This window comes from Phyllobates terribilis, unplaced genomic scaffold, assembly GCF_046119375.1.
Source record: "Phyllobates terribilis strain yellow unplaced genomic scaffold, ASM4611937v1 Scaffold_9__5_contigs__length_417890890, whole genome shotgun sequence".
Taxonomy (NCBI): Eukaryota; Metazoa; Chordata; class Amphibia; order Anura; family Dendrobatidae; genus Phyllobates; species Phyllobates terribilis.
Window position 1 is genome coordinate 257,148,267 of NW_027362769.1, and position 21,132 is coordinate 257,169,398.

Sequence of the window (21,132 nt, forward strand, 5' to 3'; positions counted from 1 at the left end):
TAGAACGGTTCAATAAAACCCTCAAGTCCATGTTAAAAAAGGTGGTTTCTAAGGACGGAAGGGATTGGGATATGTTGCTACCCTATTTGATGTTCGCCATCCGTGCGGTACCCCAGGCTTCCACAGGGTTCTCCCCCTTTAAGTTATTGTATGGCAGACACCCTAGGGGGTCTGTTGGACGTAGCCAAAGAGACATGAGAACACGTGGCTAGTATGCAGGACCGGATCACGGCAGTCATGCCCATCGTGAAAGAACATCTGTTAGATGCCCAGGCAGCCCAGAGGCGCACATATAATAAAAGAGCCAGAGTCAGGTCTTTTAACAAGGGTGATCGGGTGTTAGTTCTGGTACCCACAGCCGAGAGTAAGCTCATGGCCAAGTGGCAAGGGCCATATGAGATTCGAGAAAAAGTGGGGGAGGTAACTTACAGGGTGTATCAGCCCGGAAGGAGGAAACCTGAGCAGCTTTACCATGTAAACCTGCTAAAGCCTTGGAAAGATTGAGAGTGTTTAGTTACAGACGTCACCCCAGGCATATCACCAGAGAGTTCTCTACCTTCAGCCAGGGAAGCGTCTGAGGGGGAGGTCAGGATAAGTGATGCCCTCACTAAACAGCAGCGACGGGAGGCTCGCTCGCTGGTGCAGCACAATACCGACGTGTTCTCAGAGCTACCAGGTAGGACTACGGTTATCCAACATGACATTGTCACCGAACCTGGGGTAAGGGTGCGAATAAGACCATACCGGGTACCCGAAGCCCGGAGGCAAGCCATCACGGCTGAGGTAAAACAAATGTTTCAGTTAGGCGTCATAGAGGAATCACGGAGTGAGTGGGCTAGCCCCATCGTACTGATTCCAAAACCAGACGGATCGTTACGCTTCTGTAACGATTTCCGGAAATTGAATGAAGTGTCAAAGTTTGACCTTTATCCAATGCCCAGAGTGGACGAGCTGACTGAGAGACTGGGGCAGGCCCAGTACTTTACCACGCTCGATCTCACCAAGGGTTACTGGCAGGTACCTCTCACAGATTCGGTGAAGGAAAAGACCGCCTTCGTAACTCCGGAGGGTCTATACCACTATGTGGTCTTACCTTTTGGGTTACGTGGGGCCCCAGCTACATTCCAGAGGTTGATGGACATAGTGCTCAAGCCTCATCAGGAGTACGCGGCCGCGTATCTAGATGATATTATCATCTTTAGCACCGACTGGCATACGCACCTATCATAGGTACAAGCGGTGCTGGATTCTCTCAGAGCTGCGGGGTTAACGGCAAACCCCAAAAAATGTGTGATAAGGCTAGATGAAGCCCGATATTTGGGGTATGTGATAGGCCGAGGAGCTATCAAGCCCCAAATCAATAAAGTTGAGGCCATAAAAAACTAGCCTAAACCGTCAAGTACAAAACAGGTGAGGGCGTTCCTTGGCATCCTTGGGTTTTACCGCCAGTTTATACCTAATTTTGCTGGGCGAACGGCGGCCCTGACCGATCTCTTGAAAGGAAAAAAATCGGTAATGGTTCGGTGGAACCCTCAGGCAGAAGAAGCTTTTCAGTCCATGAAGTTGGCTCTGTGTGGACAGCCGGCCCTCATCAGCCCTAACTTCAAGAAAACCTTCATTGTACAGACAGATGCCTCAGAGGTAGGCCTAGGGGCGGTATTGTCACAAAAAGTGAATGGTGAAGAGCACCCGGTCACCTACTTGAGTAGAAAACTTGTCCCGGCAGAGAAAAAATATAGCGTGGTAGAGAAGGAGTGTTTGGCTATTAAGTGGGCCTTATTATTTACTCGGGCGTCAGTTCCGCTTGGTGAGGGACCACTCACCCTTGGTATGGATGAGGCATGCCAAGGAGAGGAATGTGTGAGTCACCAGGTGGTTCCTGTCACTGCAAAATTTCAGTTTCTCTGCAGAACATCACCCTGGGAAGTTGCAAGCAAACACGGATGCCCTGTTCCGGGCACCCTGTATGGTGGCAAATGTTCAACCCCACAAGTTTAAACAGGGGGGGGGGATATGTGAGGCAGTGACCGGGATCGTATACGAGGGATGTTACTGTATATATCCTACAGAATGTGTACAGAGACCTATTAAATCCATTGGAGTGCATTGCAGTCACAGACACAGCTGTGGCTGCAATGCAGGAATGAAGGTGAGCAATGACCTGGTCAGACCACCTGGCTAAGGCAGATTAAGTAAAACTCGGCAGGGCCTTCATTTCTTGGAGGAGGTCACAGGAGGCAGTGGGGCGGCCTCTTCCCTCCAACCTGGGTTTTCCTGTGGCTCTTGCCACAGGTCCTTTAAAATCCCTGCACTAAGGATTAGTGTTGTTCTATGTTGGAACCTGCTAGGAGCATAGCAGGAAAGCTCAGCAGGATTGAGCTTGCTTGGGTCACTGCCTCAGTTATTGCATGGTGTGAACACCGCCGACTTACAGTAGAGACAGGTTAAAGTGTTCTTCCAGTGTCCATCTTAAAACATCTCTTGTCAGAGGCAAAGCAATATTTTTCCAGCACACAGAGTAGTAGCATTTTGTGCTGCCTTTTTCTTAAAAAGCACCGGTCTATTTTCCTTGCTGTTTTAGGGGTCAAAGTCTGGCTTCTGCTGTCCACATTATTGTACATATGCAAAGCAGTAGTCCAAACATTTCCTACTGCCTGCTACCAAGCACGCACCAGCCCATTTTCCCCGCTGTTTTTGAGGTGACAGCCTGCCTTCTGTCCACATTAGTCTACTTAAAAAGGCGTTTAGTGCACTACGCAAAGCAGTAGTCCAAACATTTCCTACTGCCTACTACGAAGCACGTACCAGGCCATTTTACCCACTATTTTGGCTGTGACAGCTAGCCTGGCTTGTGCCATCAACATCTGAAAATCTGTCAACAAAACCCAAAATGTCAAAAAAGCCTGTTGTTAAGGGACGTGGATGTGGTGTTGTCAGTGGTGGCCATGAAGGCACTCTGTCTGTGTCAGGTCAGAAGAAGCTTGATGCATCCACTATGTTCCTGGAAAAATTTCTCGGTCTGAAACGTAAACGTGTGTGGAAGCCAGAAGAGCGAGAGCAGATTCTGTCTTGGATAGCAGACAAGTCCTCTACGCATTTGTCAAGCAGCAACAAGTCTTCCACGACCACACAGTCTACTGTCGATACACAGAAGGCTGGCCCATCCAATCCTGAAGCTGGTTCTCCTTCCTCCTGCCATTATCAGTCAGAGGAGACATATGACCCCAAGCTATGAGGCTCTGTTTGGTACGTATCCTTTGGTTGGCTCTGGCCTATCACCGTGCAGCATTGAAGAGGGACAAGAAGAGGTGGCGTGCATTGATGCTCAAGTATTTGAGGACCCATGGCCCGAAGAAAGCCACTTGGTGGAACGTCATTTACTGTCTCCAGAGGTGGAGGCTTATGATGATGAGACACAGTTGCCATCAGGTCTGCCTACAATGTCAACTGGGAAGGAGGATGAGATGAAAGACGAGGTGGTCAATGATGAGTCCATTGATCTGACCTGGACCATTGGCATGCATAGCCATGACAGCAACACAGAGGAAGATGGATATGTAGCACCAACACAGGCACCAATGGGTCGTGGTTTGCCCAGAGTGAGAACTGGGTCAACTGTTCCCAAGAGCACCCCCGCTGTGTGCCAACTCAGGGCAAGGGGTTCAGCTGCTGTGTGGAATTTTTTTTCGGAAAGTCCTTCAGAGAAAAACATTGTAGTGTGTAGATTTTGCCATACCAAGTTGAGCAGAGGCCAGGGCAAAGGCAACCTGAGCACCACCAGTATGCAAAACTACATGGCAGCCAAGCACTCCAGTAGGTGGACGGAACACCAGGGTACCAATTCTGCAACTGCGGGTCAAACCAATGCCATGTCTCCTGGGCTATGTCCTTCAGAATCTGCTGTTCAGGAAGCAGGCGCTCATACCTGCTGCCCACAAGCTGCGGTTGATCACACATAACAAAAGTCAACCACATCCACTTCCTTGTCCCAGCGAAGCGTCCAATTGTCTGTGCCTGAGAGTTTGGAAAGAAAGCGTAAATACCCAATCATGCACCCACAGGCACAAATACTAAACTCGCACATTGCCAAATTGCTAGCTGTGGAGATGTTGCTGTTTAGGCTTGTGGGAACACAGTCTTTCCATGATCTCTTGGCTGTGGCTGCTCCACGATACAGTGTTCCCATTCGCCACTATTTTACCCGGTGTGCCGTCCCTGCGTTGCCCAAGCACATGTTAAACAATCTGAACCGTGCTCTCACCAACGCCGTAACCGGTAAGGTCCGCCTTACAACAGATACCTGGACAAGTTGTTGTGGACAGGACGATACATTTCTGTCACGGCACACTGGGTGAACCTGGTGGAGGGTGGGACAAAGGCGCAAACTGGAACATCACACATCCTACCCATGCCAAGAATAGCGGGCCCAACTTCTGTAAGGGTTTCCACCTCTTCATATTTCACTTTCTCTCTCCCCTCCTCCTGCTCCTTATCTTCTGCTGAATTACCCTCCCCATCACTGCCAAGCTGGGACCTGTGCAGCAGCGCATCGGCAAAGTGGCAACACGCTCTGCTAAAGCTGATCTGTTTAGGTCAGAAAGCACACACTGCAGCAGAGCTGTGGCAAGTTTTATAACAACAGACCGATCAGTGGCTCTCCCCGCTGCACCTCCAACCGGTCGTCTGCGATAATGGGCGTAACCTGGTGGAGGCTTTAAAGGTCGGCAAGCTGGTACACGTGCCATGCATAGCTCACGTGCTGAACCTAGTTGTTCAGAAATTTCGGAAAACTTACCGTACCTACTTGAGAAGGTGCACAGTATTAGCGCCCATTTCCACCATTTCTCTACCATTTTTGCTGCTCTTACAGTGCTGCAAAAGCACTTGAATTTACCAAGTCACCGACTCATTTGCGACCTGCCCACACGTGGAACTCAACCTATCATATGTTGGTGAGGATTAGTGAACAGCAGAGGTCTGTAGCTGAATAGCAGCTTCAACATGGCCGTCAGACTGAGAGTCAGCCACCACACATAACAACTGTCGAGTGGGTGTGGATCGCTGACATTTGTGAGGTTCTTGAGAACATTAAGTACTGCACCAACCTTGTGAGTGGTGATCAGGCTATTATCAGCGTAACCATCCTGCTGCTGTGTCTCTTGAAACAATCACTGCATAATCTCAAAGAGGAAGCTTTGAGAGCCCAGCATGTTGTTATGGAGCCAGATTTCACTATGGGTGATACTACCCAGTCCAGCCAATATTCTGAGGCAACATTGGGTGATCAGGAGGAAGATGAGGAGGATGAGGAGGGAGAGGACTTGTTCTTCTGTGCTACCGAGGGGACTCGTAATGCTACAGAGGGGACACCCAACCCAATCTTCATGTCTGTCCAGCCTGGATGGGCTGGAGAGGAGGACGAGGAGGTGGAGGAGAAGGAGTATGCAAGTCAGCGTGAGGAGAGAATGGGTACTGTTTCTACTGTTGGGGACACAGAACATTTGCCTTTTTGCAGCTTGGCCCACATGGCACAGTTCATGTGTAAGTATCTGTAGCAAGACCCTCGCTTGATACACAATTTATCCAGCAACCTATACTGGTTGGCCACCTTTCTCGATCCACGGTACAAGGAGAAATTTGCTTCTCTCATTTTGGAGTCACCAAAGTGTTTTACAATGGAATCGTTCAAGAAGGCCATTGTAGATCAGTTGCTGAAAACATCACCCTTAGACAATGCTGGTGGCAGAGGTACCTGCTCTTTTCAACACCAAGGGACAATGGGGAGAGACACGAACACCAGCTCCAACAGGGGTGGAGGGAAAATGTGCACAAATTGGGCAATTTTCAATAAATCAGCACAACAGCAAGTGCTATCTGTGGCTGTAACAATGCTAAGGAGGGATAAGTTGCAGAACATGGTCAAGGGGTACTTAAGTGACCATATGTGCATCTTTTCTGACGCTTCAGTTCCCTTTAATTACTGGGTGTCTAAGTTGGACACTTGGCCCGAAATATCCTTATATGCCTTGGAGGTGCTGGCCTGCCCGGCTGCTAGTGTGGTGTCAGAGCGTGTTTTCAGTTCCGCTGGGGCAATCATCACGCCTCTCCAAGGAAAATGCAGAAAGACTTACTCTGATTAAATTCAACAAGGACGGGATATCTCCACAGTTTGTAATCCCTCCAGATGACAGCAAGCCAACCTAAATTCACCAAAAATGCAGATTCATGCTACTGCTGTTAACGTCACTCCCTTCCCATAAAAACCCGTTTCCTTCCTTCGTCAACCTTGACTCAGCACATAGGGCTAATTTTTACAAACCCTACGCACATTGTGCAGTGGACAAATCTGGAATGTACAGTGGTCCTACCAAACTGATATTTGTCATTGGAGGCCCTTGTCACAGGTTGTGTCACATTGTGACTGAGATAGTGGATACATATTCAATAGAAATGTACTGTCAGTCACCCTATTTGTCGAAAAAACATGCCTGGCTTGTGCCACATTGTGACAGAGATAGGGGATACATATTCAATAGAAATTTACACTGACTTTTGATGACCGACTGATGGCCCTCTGACAACTTGAATTGAGGGCCACAACTACTACAGTACTCCATCGTAAATAATGTTTGTCAAGGGATGCCCTTGTCATGGAATCTCCCTGCACCTATGACACAGCTCCCAGGAGTAATTTTTGGAAATACAATGCACATTCTGCATTGGATCAAGTAGTACCGTATCAAGAAGTCTTCTCTTCCTATATAATCTGGGGAATATTGACAATCAAAATCTCTGAGCCATTTGGAGAAGCTTCTCCAACCCATCCTGGAGGGGGGGCACCATATATCCTTTGTCCATTAACTTGCACAAGTGATATATTTGAGCTCGTCATCCAGTTGACTAGTGCAGCTTTATTTTTCCAGTTCACAGAGTTAAGCCAAACCTGAGGATCGCAGGCCGCACTCACTGATACCTTCTAGTACTCCATGTCTCTTGTCCTTTTTTCTCTGTAGTCTCTGCCCTTAAATGAGTTAAATAATAGTGAGGGCCCTACAATATGAATAAGTGAGGGCTCTCTCAAATGTACACAAGAGGCACCTCCAAAATTTCTAGAGGAGGGCACTTCAAAATGTATGTTACAGGGCCACACGAGGGCTCTCACAAAACTCAGCTTTCCTGCCTACTGCAGGCCCTCTGAACATTTGAATTTAGGGCCGCAGTATCACATGGTGGAGGAGGAGGGGGAGGGTCAAGCCCAATGCTACAATGGGCACATTGTAAACTGGTATGGAATATGTATTCCACTATCTGAGTGTCAATGATAGCGGGACCCTCCAAAACGCATGTTACAGAGCCACCTGAGGCCTCTCAGGTCAAAGATCAACATACCTACTGGTACGTTCTAGTTGTGCTTGTAAAGTGCTGGGGAATAGCGAACTAAAAATTATGTATAAGAGGAAATAATGACAAAGGCTCTGGTAGGTAGTCAATAGACCTGCAGCAAATTGGGACAAATACCACTATTTGTCTCGAGATATCCCAAAAGGGTATCTGTGAAGAATAAATATAAAAGTAATTTGCGCTGGACTAAAAGACAAAATAAGTATTGATTAAAAAATAAACAAAAATTTATTTTAAAGGTTTTCTTAGAATTCTAATACAAGGTAAAATTAGAGGCTTGTCTCATAAGAATCTGCTCCTTGGCCATTATAAGGCCCCCCTTGGACCTTCACACCAGACCCTCTCCACCATCACGGGTGGTAATTAATCTAAATCTAAGCATTGATAAGCCTCAGTCTAAAGAGGCACTGCATTCACCAGTAGCAGGTACCTTATATATTTATGTGCACCTTTGTTACTAATCCTATTTTTTACAAGCCTTATTTGAGTTATATTCCTCACGCACTTATTTCTGCCTCCAGAAGTAACCCTACTGCCTGGTGTCTGACTAATTAGTCCAACCAGGAGATACCCGATGGGTCACATTACTGGACCCCTGTATTCTCCTCCATCTATGAGTATCAACACACATCAGATACCCCAGTTCAGGTAATCACACCCAGTCACTGAATTTTTACTCCAACTACTGTCTGCCCCTACCTTTATGTTATTTTATCCTATTAAATACATTTATTATTTACTTTCTCAACAACCATCCTAATTATCTACCTTTTCAGAACCGGACTACACCTCTACTTCCATCCTAGACCGTAGGCCTACCCAGGTATCTTGAATTGACCCCTACCATCATTCATCTAAACTTAGCGTTTTACTTTAATTTAATTTATCCCCATACATATATTCCTACTTAAGGAACCTCATTATCCCTTTTTCTTCTTTCTTCCTTAAAGGACGATCCTCAGACTAAGCCTTATTGGGATACTCCGCCACCTACGACCGGCACATAAACCAAACGGCAATCCGTTCACTCAAATCAGCAGTTCACCTACGTCAATATATTACCTACTTATTTTAGCCTCTAATTTTACCTTGTATTACAATTTTAAGAAAACCTTTAGGCTGCGTGCCCACGTTGCGGATTACAAGCGTTTTTGATGCGGATTTTCCGCAGCGTAAACGCTTGTAAAACGCTTGTTAATCCGCACCCCATGGTCCCCAATGAGAATCCGCAAGTTCTATGCCCATGCTGCGGATTTTTCCGCAGCGTTTATGCTGCGTTCAAAAATCCGCAGCATGTTCATTCATTTTGCGTTTCCGCATGCGGAATTGCCTTATTCAATGCATGAAAAAACGCAAGGCAATTCCGCATGTCGAAAACGCGTGAAAAACGCGCAATAAACGCGTGCGGAATTCCGCATGCGTTTTTCCGGGAGAGGACATGCGGAAATGAAGCAGAAATTTTCTGCTTCATTTCCGCAACGTGGGCACATAGCCTTAAAATACATTTTTGTTTATTTTTTAATCAAGACTTATATTGTCTTTTAGTCCAACGCTAATTACTTTTATATTTAAAAATGATGTATGACAGAGGGACCTACAAAATGTATAAGTCAGGGCCCTCCCAATTGTAAAAGGTGAAAAAAAGACACAACAGTATGTGTGAACAAAGGCTAAAAAGGATATTTTTTTTGGTTTCTCTGGTTTATTTAGCCTTATATACAAGTGATTATGCAGGAAAAACTGTTTCCTAACCTTTTTGGCCTGTTATATGCAATTTAGGTTAGGTTTGGTAGTTGTTCTTGTGGGTCTGTAAAAGTGGCATAATACTGCGACTACTTATTTCCAGAAACCATATGTGAGTCAGAAATGCTTGCAGACACATTCTCCAGGCTCTTCCCATTCTGTTTCATCACTCTCTCATCCATTTCAGCCTTTTCCTCAGGCCCCCAGACCCCTTTGTAGGGTCCAACAGAAAATTACTCGCATTTCCCATTGATTTACATTGTACTCGCTATTCGGAACGAATACGTGATTATTACAAAGTACTCATTACGAGTATAGCGATTACGAATATTATGGTACTCGCTCATCTCTACTGGGGGGGCAACTGGGACACTTTCCCCAGTGCAGGGTGTCATGAGGTGCCAACAAGCCACTTTGCCTAGGACCAAAAATTTAGATACAGGCGAGGGCAGAACCCTTTACCCTAGGTGAAGGATAGTCTAGTTACAACTCTGCGTGTAGCATATTCTTATATATAAACTATCCATTTGGGCTGGGGTGGCGTGGGAGAGGGTTCTCAAATGTGAAAAGGACAAATGGACAGGACTTATTGCTATGAAACAACGACTTTAAGGGATCAACTTTAATACATTTGACAATATCCATTTGACTTACATTATAACTTTAGATTGAAACTGCATTTCCATAGAGATTATTTGTATTGTATTTACTCCCCAATTGTCATGTCGGTAGAGACATTTTTATAACACTCTTCCTGTTTTTTTTTAGCGATATATATTTTATGTTAATAAGGGAGATCATGGATTTGACAACAATGAAATGGACATGAAGATGATTTTTCGCGCTTTTGGGCCCGATTTTAAAAAGAATTACATTTCAGAACCATTTGACAGCATTCACATATACCCCCTTATGTGCAAACTCTTGGGGGTCGTTCCAGAGCCACACAACGGCTCTATTGCTGTTACTCAAGATATGATTTCAAGTACGGATGAGAAAGAGGAGCCAGGGGAGACCAATGATGATCAAAATAGTAAGTAACATCAAGAGCATGGCTTACTTAATGCTCATTTTTCACTAAAAATGTGTGTTAAATTCCAGAATACTGTGCACTGCCCCCTCCGCCATTTGCAGTACAGTACCTGATACTTTTATTTGAGGGTCAGTCTAGGGGGTATAAACACATTTCAGCAGCAAGTACAGGGTCTTTCCCATATGCAGTCAGGCCTTTATCAAAAAAATTTAAAGGAATTGTCCACTACCTGGACAACCCCATTTTAAATGAAGTAGTCCCTCTTGTAAAAAAAAAAATAAGAAATTCTCAGCTCCGGCATCGGCACTGCTAAGCCACATGAGTCCTGTAACCCAACAGCGGCCGTTATAAGCCTGAGGAAGAAGTGAGAGCACAGCGGCCTAAGAGAAGACACAGATTGGTTACAGGGTTCAAGTGGCATAACAATGTAACGCGGTCACCGACGACAACATCTTTAGAGTTGGTACTGCAGATAAGTATCTGTTATTTTTATTTTAGAATGGAAACTACTTCATTTAAAAAGGTGTTGTACAAGTAGTGGAAACTGTTATAAGGGGAACTGGCAGCTGATACATACTGCCCAATCCACGGACAGGATGTATCAGACCATGGCTGTTTGACTTCAGCCAAGTATCGCTATGGCGTTTCAGAGAAAAATATACTTTAAAAGCTGCTAGGGACTAGTCGGAAAGGTGGGTTCTCGGAGACTTTCCCCCGTCTGTTGTTCTGGGGTGACAGGACTCACCTTATCCACAGCAGAGAGAGACCTGTCACTCCAGGGGAGTGAGTGGAGAGAAGCAAGTGTAGCACCCTGAGGATTCGGCTGCTACAGGGGTATTGCACCTCAACCCAGAGGTGTGATATTCCACTCCCGGGTAAGGAAGGAGTGTGGAACTGAGCTCAGATAGACTGCATGCACTACATACATCCCATTCCAGAGGAGCAGGCCGACGGCACTCCCACTTAGAAATGTGCAGGTGCGACCGAGCCTGTTCCTGGCTGGAGTGGGAGGGGGGAGGAACATCCCATGTAGTGTAGGGGCAGATAGGGGGAGCAGTCTGGGTAGTGATAGGAGCTCATTGGGTGCTGGTCACCTGAGCTCACACATAGAGGGATATATAAGGAGGGCACCAACTAGGATCAGGGTCAGACGCAGAGAGTAAGTCAGATGCAGAGGACAAGCCTGCAGAAAGAGAGAGAAAGAAACAACAGCCCTGGAGAGAGAGTGGAGTGAAGAAAGACCCAGAGGGGGACAAAGAAGGGACCCAAGAACCCAAATAAGAACACCGGGTGAGGAGTCAGCAAGAGGGTACCGGAACCCAAGCTGGTGGGGGCAAAGACATTCCCCAGCCAGAGACCGGAGACCGTGGGCAGTGTCTGTCACGGTCACCCACTACATTCACCCTGAAGGCACACCACATGGAGGGTCAGGGAACCTGAGGCCAAAGGTTGCCCAACAGAAGGCCCGAGGGAGCTGGATTTAGGTGAATCACTGGTGGGGACGGCTGAAGAAAGGACAGAGGGAGAGCTCAGGGCCACGCTCCGGACTTGTTTGGGGGTTGGCCGGATCCAGGACCTGGTGGACGCAGCACGGCTCGGGAGGTCACTTGGAGCTAGAGTGACCAGGAACATCTGCAGTAAGTAAAGACCCTTAACTGCACTACCCGAGTCTGTCATCATTACCGGCTGCACCGCACCACCACAACCCCCATCCTCTGCGCCTGTCCCCTCTGAGGCTATACCCCTCCCGTTGGGGGTTATCCCACCAAGCTGCGCATCCACCATCAGCCTCAGCGGACCCTGCTGCAGCGGCGGCCACAGTGACCGCATCACAACGGGTGGCGTAGTCGACACAACGAACTTTAATAACATCAGTAAAGACTGCCACATAACCCTGAGCTTGACGCCCTGGGCACGGGACCGGGTCACAGCCGCTCGGAGACTACAACCCCCCCCCCATCTGATCCGGTGCCGGGTATTCCCCTCAAAAAGGAATATGTCCCAGGGGGCGCGTCAACTTTGGCGTAGTCGGCAGGATTACGTGCCCGCAACACCCGGGTACTGCGTGCCTGAAGAAAAGTGCAAGTTTACCTCAGAAAGAAGACTCCTGCCGGTTCCGGAGGGTCCACGCCATCGGACTCCATCACCAGTCGTTTCCCGCCGATTGTCCGCCATTTCCAGCTTGTTCCCGCCATCTGCAGAGTTTCCCGCCACTGGGCGACGCTTCCCGCCAAAACCGCAGATTTCCCGCCTTGGAAGAGCAGCGGACGCCATTATGGGCGTGCCAAAGGAGGGCAGGAGGCCACCTCCCATCGTGGGCCAGGACAGAAAATGGCGCCAAAAGTGGAAACCGCCCCCACCAACAGAGACTGTGATGCTGGAGGTGTCTGTCAGCGTGAAAGAACTACCCCTGGAGCTGACAGTCACCGAGTTGCCCCGGGACCGCCCTCGAAGTGGGAGGAGACGAAAGAAAAGAGCAAAGATGGGTGTCGCTTGGAGCAGTCTAGAACGAGCGCACCCGGAGGCAAGGTGTCCAGAGCGAGAGCACCCGGAGTCGAGAAGAGGAAGAGTAGACCCGGGAATGGAGCGGCAGCAGAGCAGCACCGGCCCGCTGGCCAGGAGCCTGCAGAAGGAAGAAGGAGGAGAGCAGAGCAGCACCGGCCCGCTGGCCAGGAGCCTGCCGGAAGCAGAGCAGAGCAGCACCGACCCGATGGTCAGGAGCCTGCTGGAGTCAACAACCCCGCTAGGCTTAGCGGAGATCCTGGCGCAGCTTCCCCGAGATCGGGAGTGCGCGCGGAGTGCCCTGGAGGGCCTCGCGGGAAGGATGGCCCGAGTGCAGAGGGAGATCCTGGCGGAGTGGGGCCGGGAGATGGCCCAGCAAGCTGGAATCCGTCCACGGAACCCGCTCCCTTGGAAGACGACACCGACTACCTCTGCGGATGACGCGGGAGGACCCAAGGCCGGAGACGGCGCAGAAGAGGGAGCGAGACGTATGGCAGCAGGTAAGGGGGACGCCTATACCCCATACCGGAAGACCACCCACCTGCCCCAGCTCCCCGTCGCAGAGCCCGAAAGTCCCCCTGCCGTACCCGAGACCGCCATGACACCGCCACCGACTAGGCCCCGACCGGAAGCCGCCGACGCGACCCCAGTGACGTCACGCGTCGTGACCCGGAGCGTGGCGCAGGAAGAAGAGCCTCCGGCCTGGTCACAGGGCCTAGCGTTTCCGGGCGCCGCATCCAAAGCAGAGCCATCTACCTCCGCGGAGCCTCCGGCCTGGTCGCAAGGCCAGGTAACCCAGGGCGCCGCCGTCCTAACGGTGCCCTTCACCTTCCAGGTGCCCCAGGCCTGGCCGCAAGGCCTGGGCAACCCGGGCGCCATCACCACCGCGCCCGCGCCCGCAATACCAAGGGTGCCACACCTGGGGGAGGACCTCTTCGGCCAGCTCACATGGCCGGACGGGCGGCCCTTCATCTGGCCCGAAGGGTACCCTGAGCTAGAGCGGCAGCAAAGACTAGGGCCCTTGTGTGAGCCCCTGATCCCGGCTCCAAAGCCCGTGACTCGGGTCTCGCCTCCACTCGAGGAAGCCCAGTTCGTGTGGGACCCCACGGGAGAAGATTTGATGGGGTTCACCAGAGAGACTCGGGCAGCGGCAGCAGAGCGTACCGAGTGTTGCCGTCAACAGCTGGCAGAGTTCAAGAGAGAGCGGGAGGAGAGGCGGGCCAGAGAGCAATGGGCCCAGACCCGCAGCGCGGAGCAAAAGAGTCGGACCAGAAGGGACCCCCGTGCAGCAGATCGTCCCCGTACCATCGGGACGGTAATAAAGTTTAATGCGCAGCATGGGTGGGGCTTCATAAAGGACCAGAACACCATGGGTGACGTCTTCGTTACCCGACGGGATGTCGAGTCTCACCTGCCAGAGGGTCACAAAGGCCGTGACCTCTACGTCGGTGACGAGGTAACGTTCACCCGGCACAAGTGTGCCAAGGGACCTTATGCCCTCCACGTGCATCGCCTGACAGAGGAGGAGCTGCGGTGTAGGGAGGAAGAGCCAGAAGACCCGGACGGGTTCAAGGCTAGGAGGTACTACGATTAAGAACAGTAGTAAAGAAAAACTGTATATAGTTACCCGTCGGGGTACACAAGTAACCGTGGCTGCTTTAAAGTTTAGTCCCCGTTGGGACCAGTGAACAGTTTAACCCGTGTGTCCCTTACCCAAACCAGGCTGAGGACTGTGAGCAGCCATCCCTTTCCCTTACCTGGCCGGGGACTGAGAACGGCCAAATTCCCCTGTAAATAGTTGCGCTTCCTAAGGCGCCCCCTACTGGTTTTATGAGAAACTGCTTATCAAAAGACTGTCGCACTTTACCTGGTCACGAGTTGCACGGTGACCAGAGGAGGAAGAAAGAAAGAGACGACGAGAATGTTATAATGATGTCTATATGAAAAAGTTATATATATATAATATTTTATATGTTTTATATGTTTATAAAAATTTGTATGTTTTGGTGTTTTTGTCTTTGCAGCCCGAGGACGTGCTGTGATTTACCAGGGGGGAATGTAGCACCCTGAGGATTCGGCTGTTACAGGGGTATTGCACCTCAACCCAGAGGTGTGATATTCCACTCCCGGGTAAGGAAGGAGTGTGGAACTGAGCTCAGATAGACTGCATGCACTACATACATCCCATTCCAGAGGAGCAGGCCGACGGCACTCCCACTTAGAAATGTGCAGGTGCGACCGAGCCTGTTCCTGGCTGGAGTGGGAGGGGGGAGGAACATCCCATGTAGTGTAGGGGCAGATAGGGGGAGCAGTCTGGGTAGTGATAGGAGCTCATTGGGTGCTGGTCACCTGAGCTCACACATAGAGGGATATATAAGGAGGGCACCAACTAGGATCAGGGTCAGACGCAGAGAGTAAGTCAGATGCAGAGGACAAGCCTGCAGAAAGAGAGAGAAAGAAACAACAGCCCTGGAGAGAGAGTGGAGTGAAGAAAGACCCAGAGGGGGACAAAGAAGGGACCCAAGAACCCAAATAAGAACACCGGGTGAGGAGTCAGCAAGAGGGTACCGGAACCCAAGCTGGTGGGGGCAAAGACATTCCCCAGCCAGAGACCGGAGACCGTGGGCAGTGTCTGTCACGGTCACCCACTACATTCACCCTGAAGGCACACCACATGGAGGGTCAGGGAACCTGAGGCCAAAGGTTGCCCAACAGAAGGCCCGAGGGAGCTGGATTTAGGTGAATCACTGGTGGGGACGGCTGAAGAAAGGACAGAGGGAGAGCTCAGGGCCACGCTCCGGACTTGTTTGGGGGTTGGCCGGATCCAGGACCTGGTGGACGCAGCACGGCTCGGGAGGTCACTTGGAGCTAGAGTGACCAGGAACATCTGCAGTAAGTAAAGACCCTTAACTGCACTACCCGAGTCTGTCATCATTACCGGCTGCACCGCACCACCACAACCCCCATCCTCTGCGCCTGTCCCCTCTGAGGCTATACCCCTCCCGTTGGGGGTTATCCCACCAAGCTGCGCATCCACCATCAGCCTCAGCGGACCCTGCTGCAGCGGCGGCCACAGTGACCGCATCACAACGGGTGGCGTAGTCGACACAACGAACTTTAATAACATCAGTAAAGACTGCCACATAACCCTGAGCTTGACGCCCTGGGCACGGGACCGGGTCACAGCCGCTCGGAGACTACAACCCCCCCCCATCTGATCCGGTGCCGGGTATTCCCCTCAAAAAGGAATATGTCCCAGGGGGCGCGTCACAAGCGACTTTCAAAGTATGTTTTTCTCTGAAACACCGCAGCGTGCCAGAGTCAAGTATATATGGCTGACACACAGCCAGTATCGAATACGTGCTGCCGTGGTTCGGGCAGCATGTATCAGCTGTCAGGTACAGTAATTTGGCATATTTGTGAATTTAGAATAAGTCCCATTATTTCACTTACAAGGTTTTTACTTTTATTGAGCTGTATTTTTAGCCATTACATTGTTGTGTGTGTACTTTGTATTTGACAACTTATTTCTTTTTCTCACGGTCACTTTGTTTTACCTCCAGTACTACCGCTGTCAGTGACACATGTATCCTGATATAACAGATATGTTGTACTGTAACGGCTTTGTGCTCTGTCACTTTACAGCTGATGCAATATCTATAGCGGTGATTGTGCTATCTTCAGTATGTGGCGTGTTCCTGCTAATCTTCCTATTCTACGTGCCATACACAGCTGTGAAGAGGAAGAAGGGGTAAATAGTGAAAAATAAAATCTGTTAGAAAGGTTGTGCTCATGATTCCTTCTCCCATTTTAGCAGCATCTGTTTGGTTTTTGTTTCTTTTAATATGGTAAGGATCATGGAAACTTGGGAATGATTATGACTAGTACAAAAAAGCTCTTTTCCATAGAATCTAAGAAACCAAGTCTGTCATTGTGAAAATGTCATTTTAAGGATGCAGTTTAAGGCTCCATTCACACATCTATGCGATTGTTAGCATCCGAGAGAGGTGGACTAATTTTTTTCTTAAGCCACATGCACATGTTGAGTATTTGGTGAGTATTTTACATCAGTATTTGTAAGCCAAAATCAGGAGTGGAACAATCAGAGGAAAAGTATAATAGAAACACATCACCACTTCTGCACCACCAAATACTCAACGTGTGAACATGGCCTTAGTTGTCATCCTAGCTACATTCTAGTTGCATACTAGGTGCTTCTGTTTTTTCCCAATATTGACACTTAATGTATAATTTAAAAATGGAAAAAACAGACACAATTTGTGTAAAAAAAAAAACCTTAATAAAAACTATTGAAACACAAAAATGGAAGAAACACAGATGGAACTTCCTGAAGTACAAAAGGCTGTCCTCCTCTGTCCTGTATGGATCTCCATAGACTATAAAGGCCAAGTCTGGTCTGCAAAAAGGATGAGAATAGGAAATGCTCTGAGTCTCACGCGCCGGAGACACGGATTCATTTTTAAAGAGGACCTATCAGCAGGATTTTGGATTGTTAAGTAAAGACATGGTTGCAATGGCATTTTCAAGCTGATTAAAATGATACATTTTTTTAAGAAATCCGTTTTGTCGTTCTTCTGTAATGAGCCATGGAAGTTTGATACTAATGAGGCGCAAGTGCAGCCAAAATCTCTTCGAGCTGAGAGTTCGTTTAGCGCATGCACCGCCTCCGGCAATGCCCTTGCTGCCAGACGCAGGACACTGAAAAAACAGAAACCTGTTAGTCATAAACCAGACGCAGGCTGGGGTGTGGATAATATCCAGACAGGCCCGGAAGAAGATCAAGTGCAATGTCCATGCCCTGCTATGCTTGCGACTCATAAACATAAAACTTCTATGGCTGATTACAGAAGAACAACAAAATTATTTTTTTTTTTTGTTGTTGTTGTTTTTTAAATGGATCATTTTAATCAGCTTCAAAGTCCAATTACTTTAAAGATATGACTTTAGTTAAGAATCCAAAATTCCGCTGACAGATCCTCTTTAAAAATGAATCCGTGTCTCCAGTGCTGTCACTGGCAGCCATGATAATTCATTGGTGCCACGCAATCACATTTCTGAGGGCTGATGGGAGCCACTGTGTGTGAGAACCAGCAATAATGCCATTTAACACTGGTCAATGATTCACAGCAGCATGTAAATAGTTAATAGCAGCGATCAGAGCTCAGAATTGACCACTACTGCTAGACACAGATGCAGGCTATGTAATGTGGCCGGCATCTAGAGCATGTGGAAGAAGCTCAACTCCTGAGCCCTCTCCATACACAGGCACCCCTGCAATCATTTATTAGGATAAGATTTTGCATTACGGGGTTAGGATAATGCACTAACCCAGTTGTTTTATTTAGAAGAGACAAAACACATTAAACCACAAAAATAACCTAGTGAAATAATATTTTTGTACTTTTATAATCAGCCAAAACATTGAAATCAGTGAATTACTAAACATTCATCACCTTGCTACAATGGCACCTTTCAATGACACATGAGGCAGCAAGTGAATGGTCAGTTTTTTAAAAATGATGTGATGGAGGTTGAAAGCAGGAAAAGAGAGCTAGATTAAAAGGGTTGTCCACTACTAGGACAACCCCTTGTAGATCAGAATATATGCTACCGTTAAAATAAAAACGCTTTCCACTCTCATGTCGGCCCTGCTCTAGCGTTGTCGGCGGTGTCGGCACTTGCATGCCTGGGGCTCACGTGAAGTTAGTATGACATGTGAGCCCTGCACCCAATCAGCGCTGGCGTCATTGTCCCCACCTTTGGATGTATAAATAATCAAGAGGAAGTAAGAGCTGCAGCTGGCCGCCCACTTCCTGTTAATTACTTATATGTCTGAAGGGGGAGGTGAGTCTGACACGGTAGGTGAGTAAAAGTGTTTTTACTTTAATGATAGCAAACATTCAGATTGAGAAGGGGTTGACCTAGTAGTGGACAACCCCTTTAAGGATTTGTGCAACATTCACAAGGGACAAACTATGGGGAGAAGGTGTCACAAGGGAGCAAGACAAGCTGTTGGAGGCAATGAGATATTCTGCTAAAAGCCTTGAGCCCCGACATACAGTAGGTGTGGCTGATAGTTTTGCATGTATATCCTACATAAACATTGTTCCACACCAAGTACACCCCTTCATGGCAATAGTATGCCACCATGGCAGTTGCCCCTTTCAACAGGATAATCTAATGTTCCCCAATGCAAAAATTGTTCAGAAATGGATTGAGGCACAGGACAAAGAGTTATTTTTGTTGACCGAGCCAAAATCTCACCCTGACCGAGCATCTATGGGATAGATGGTTAGCAAGTCCAGTCCACAGTAGCTCAACCTCAAAAACCTTCTGATCTCCTTGTAGGGCAGCCTGGTGAAGCGTACAGCACCTGCAGGGTTCAGTACTAGTAACTACACACCGTCATTCACATAGCATTTTACTCCAGGATAGAAATATTGGAAAGATAACTATACATTTCTAACTACCGGGTGAATTATGTATAAAATTTGGGTCTTTTTTGCTCTTCTGTTATAGAGTTTACTTTAAGAGAAATGGTTTTATGAGATAAGAAAAATATGTTACTTGTTATCTGTCTATCTATCTATCTATCTATCTATATATCTATCTATCTATCTGTCTGTCTATTTCTATCTATTATATGTGATTTTCACAGCATTATTTCACAGTAAATAAACTTGAATATTAAGCACAGCGTTCATCTGTACCTACACTGTACTGACAGACATTTATTACTTTCTCTAATCTGTTTACTATCCGAAAAAAAAATAATTCAGACAAGCTTGTGTGACAATAGATTAATTCAATTTTTCTTTGCTTATATTTTGTTTCATGACAGAGCGAAGAAAGAAAGAAAAGAGGAAAGACGGGAAGATGACATTAAAGAAGACAAACAACCACAGACGTCACTGTAGATTATTACCTTCAATCATTCAGTCTTATGTGTGAAGAAAGATCGCAAAAGAAAATCTGTTGCATGTGATACAAAACTTTTCACATTTTGCTCCATAATATACATTTCACCCATCTATTCAGTGCATTGTACTGATCTTGAGTCTAAAACATGCATTTTAGTCCTGGACTGTTCAGTTAATGGCTCATATACAGGACAATCCATTCCATTTATAGGGTTCACAGAAAACTATGGGCTCATACTGTACTTTTGTGAGACTCTGATCTTATTGTTTGAGACTACGTTCACACATTCAGTACTCGGTCAGTATTTTACATCAGTATTTGTAACCCAAAACCAGGAGTGGGTGAAAAATACAGAAGTGGTGACGTGTTTCTATTATACTTTTACTCTAGCTGTTCTACTCATAATTTTGGATTACAAATACTGAGGAAAAAAACTGACCAAATACTGAACTTGGAAAGGAGCCAAATCCAGATATGGGTGGGCTTTACGCAAACCTTGACCATTTTGGCATATGATAGTCCCAAATGTACTGGAACTGTATTAAAAAAAATCAGGACAAGCCTGGCAAATGTCAGACTGTGGCATAGTATGCACAAATGACACATGGCTTTCTAATACCAATTTCTAATACATAATGATATGTCAGGGCAGCTTGAATTTCAATGGTTGATTCTTTCATTTCCACCACCAGAGGCCATTGTCTCTTTTGAACACAAGTGAACGCTTGAATGTATGCATGTATAAGTCTTCCTATGAGTGTATATGTATGTATGTGTGTATATATATATATATATATACAGTACAGACCAAAAGTTTGGACACACGTTCTCATTTAAATATTTTTCTGTATTTTCATGACTATGAAAATTGTACATTCACACTGAAGGCATCAAAACTATGAATTACCACATGTGGAATTATATACTTAACAAAATAGTGTGAAACAACTGAAAATATGTCTTATATTCTAGGTTCTTCAAAGTAGCCACCTTTTGCTTTGATGACTGCTTTGCACACTCTTGGCATTCTCTTGATGACCTTCAAGAGGTAGTCACCGGAAATGGTCTTCCAGCAATCTTGAAGGAGTTCCCAGAGATGCTTAGCACTTGTTGGCCCTTTTGCCTTCACTCTTCAGTCCAGCTCACCCCAAACCATCTCGATTGGGTTCAGGTCTGGTGACTGTGGAGGCCAGGTCATCTGGCGTAGCCCCCCATCACTCTCATTCTTGGTCAAATAGCCCTTACACAGCCTGGAGGTGTGTTTGGGGTCATTGTCCTATTGAAAAATAAATGATGGTCCAACTAAACGCAAACCCGATGGAATAGCATGCCGCTGCAAGATGCTGTGATAGCCATGCTGGTTCCGTATGCCTTCAATTTTGAATAAATCCCCAACAGTGTCACCAGCAAAGCACCCCCACACCATCACACCTTCTCCTCCATGCTTCACAGTGGGAACCAGGCATGTAGAGTCCATTCGTTCACCTTTTCTGCGTCGCACAAAGACACGG

At 47.4% G+C, this 21,132-nt stretch overlaps 1 protein-coding gene across 1 annotated transcript in view; it reads left to right on the forward strand.

Annotated features, from left to right (window-relative positions):
• Window positions 1–19,733, forward strand: part of LOC141162079 (ectonucleotide pyrophosphatase/phosphodiesterase family member 7-like) — a 68,812-nt gene extending 49,079 nt beyond the window's left edge. Inside the window, exons 4-6 of the mRNA XM_073647792.1 lie at window positions 9,913–10,177; window positions 16,325–16,430; window positions 19,542–19,733. Of these exons, the coding sequence (XP_073503893.1) occupies window positions 9,913–10,177; window positions 16,325–16,430; window positions 19,542–19,617 (447 nt within the window). The 3' untranslated portion in view covers window positions 19,618–19,733. The remainder of the gene's footprint in view (window positions 1–9,912; window positions 10,178–16,324; window positions 16,431–19,541) is intronic.
• Window positions 19,734–21,132: the final 1,399 nt, after the last annotated feature.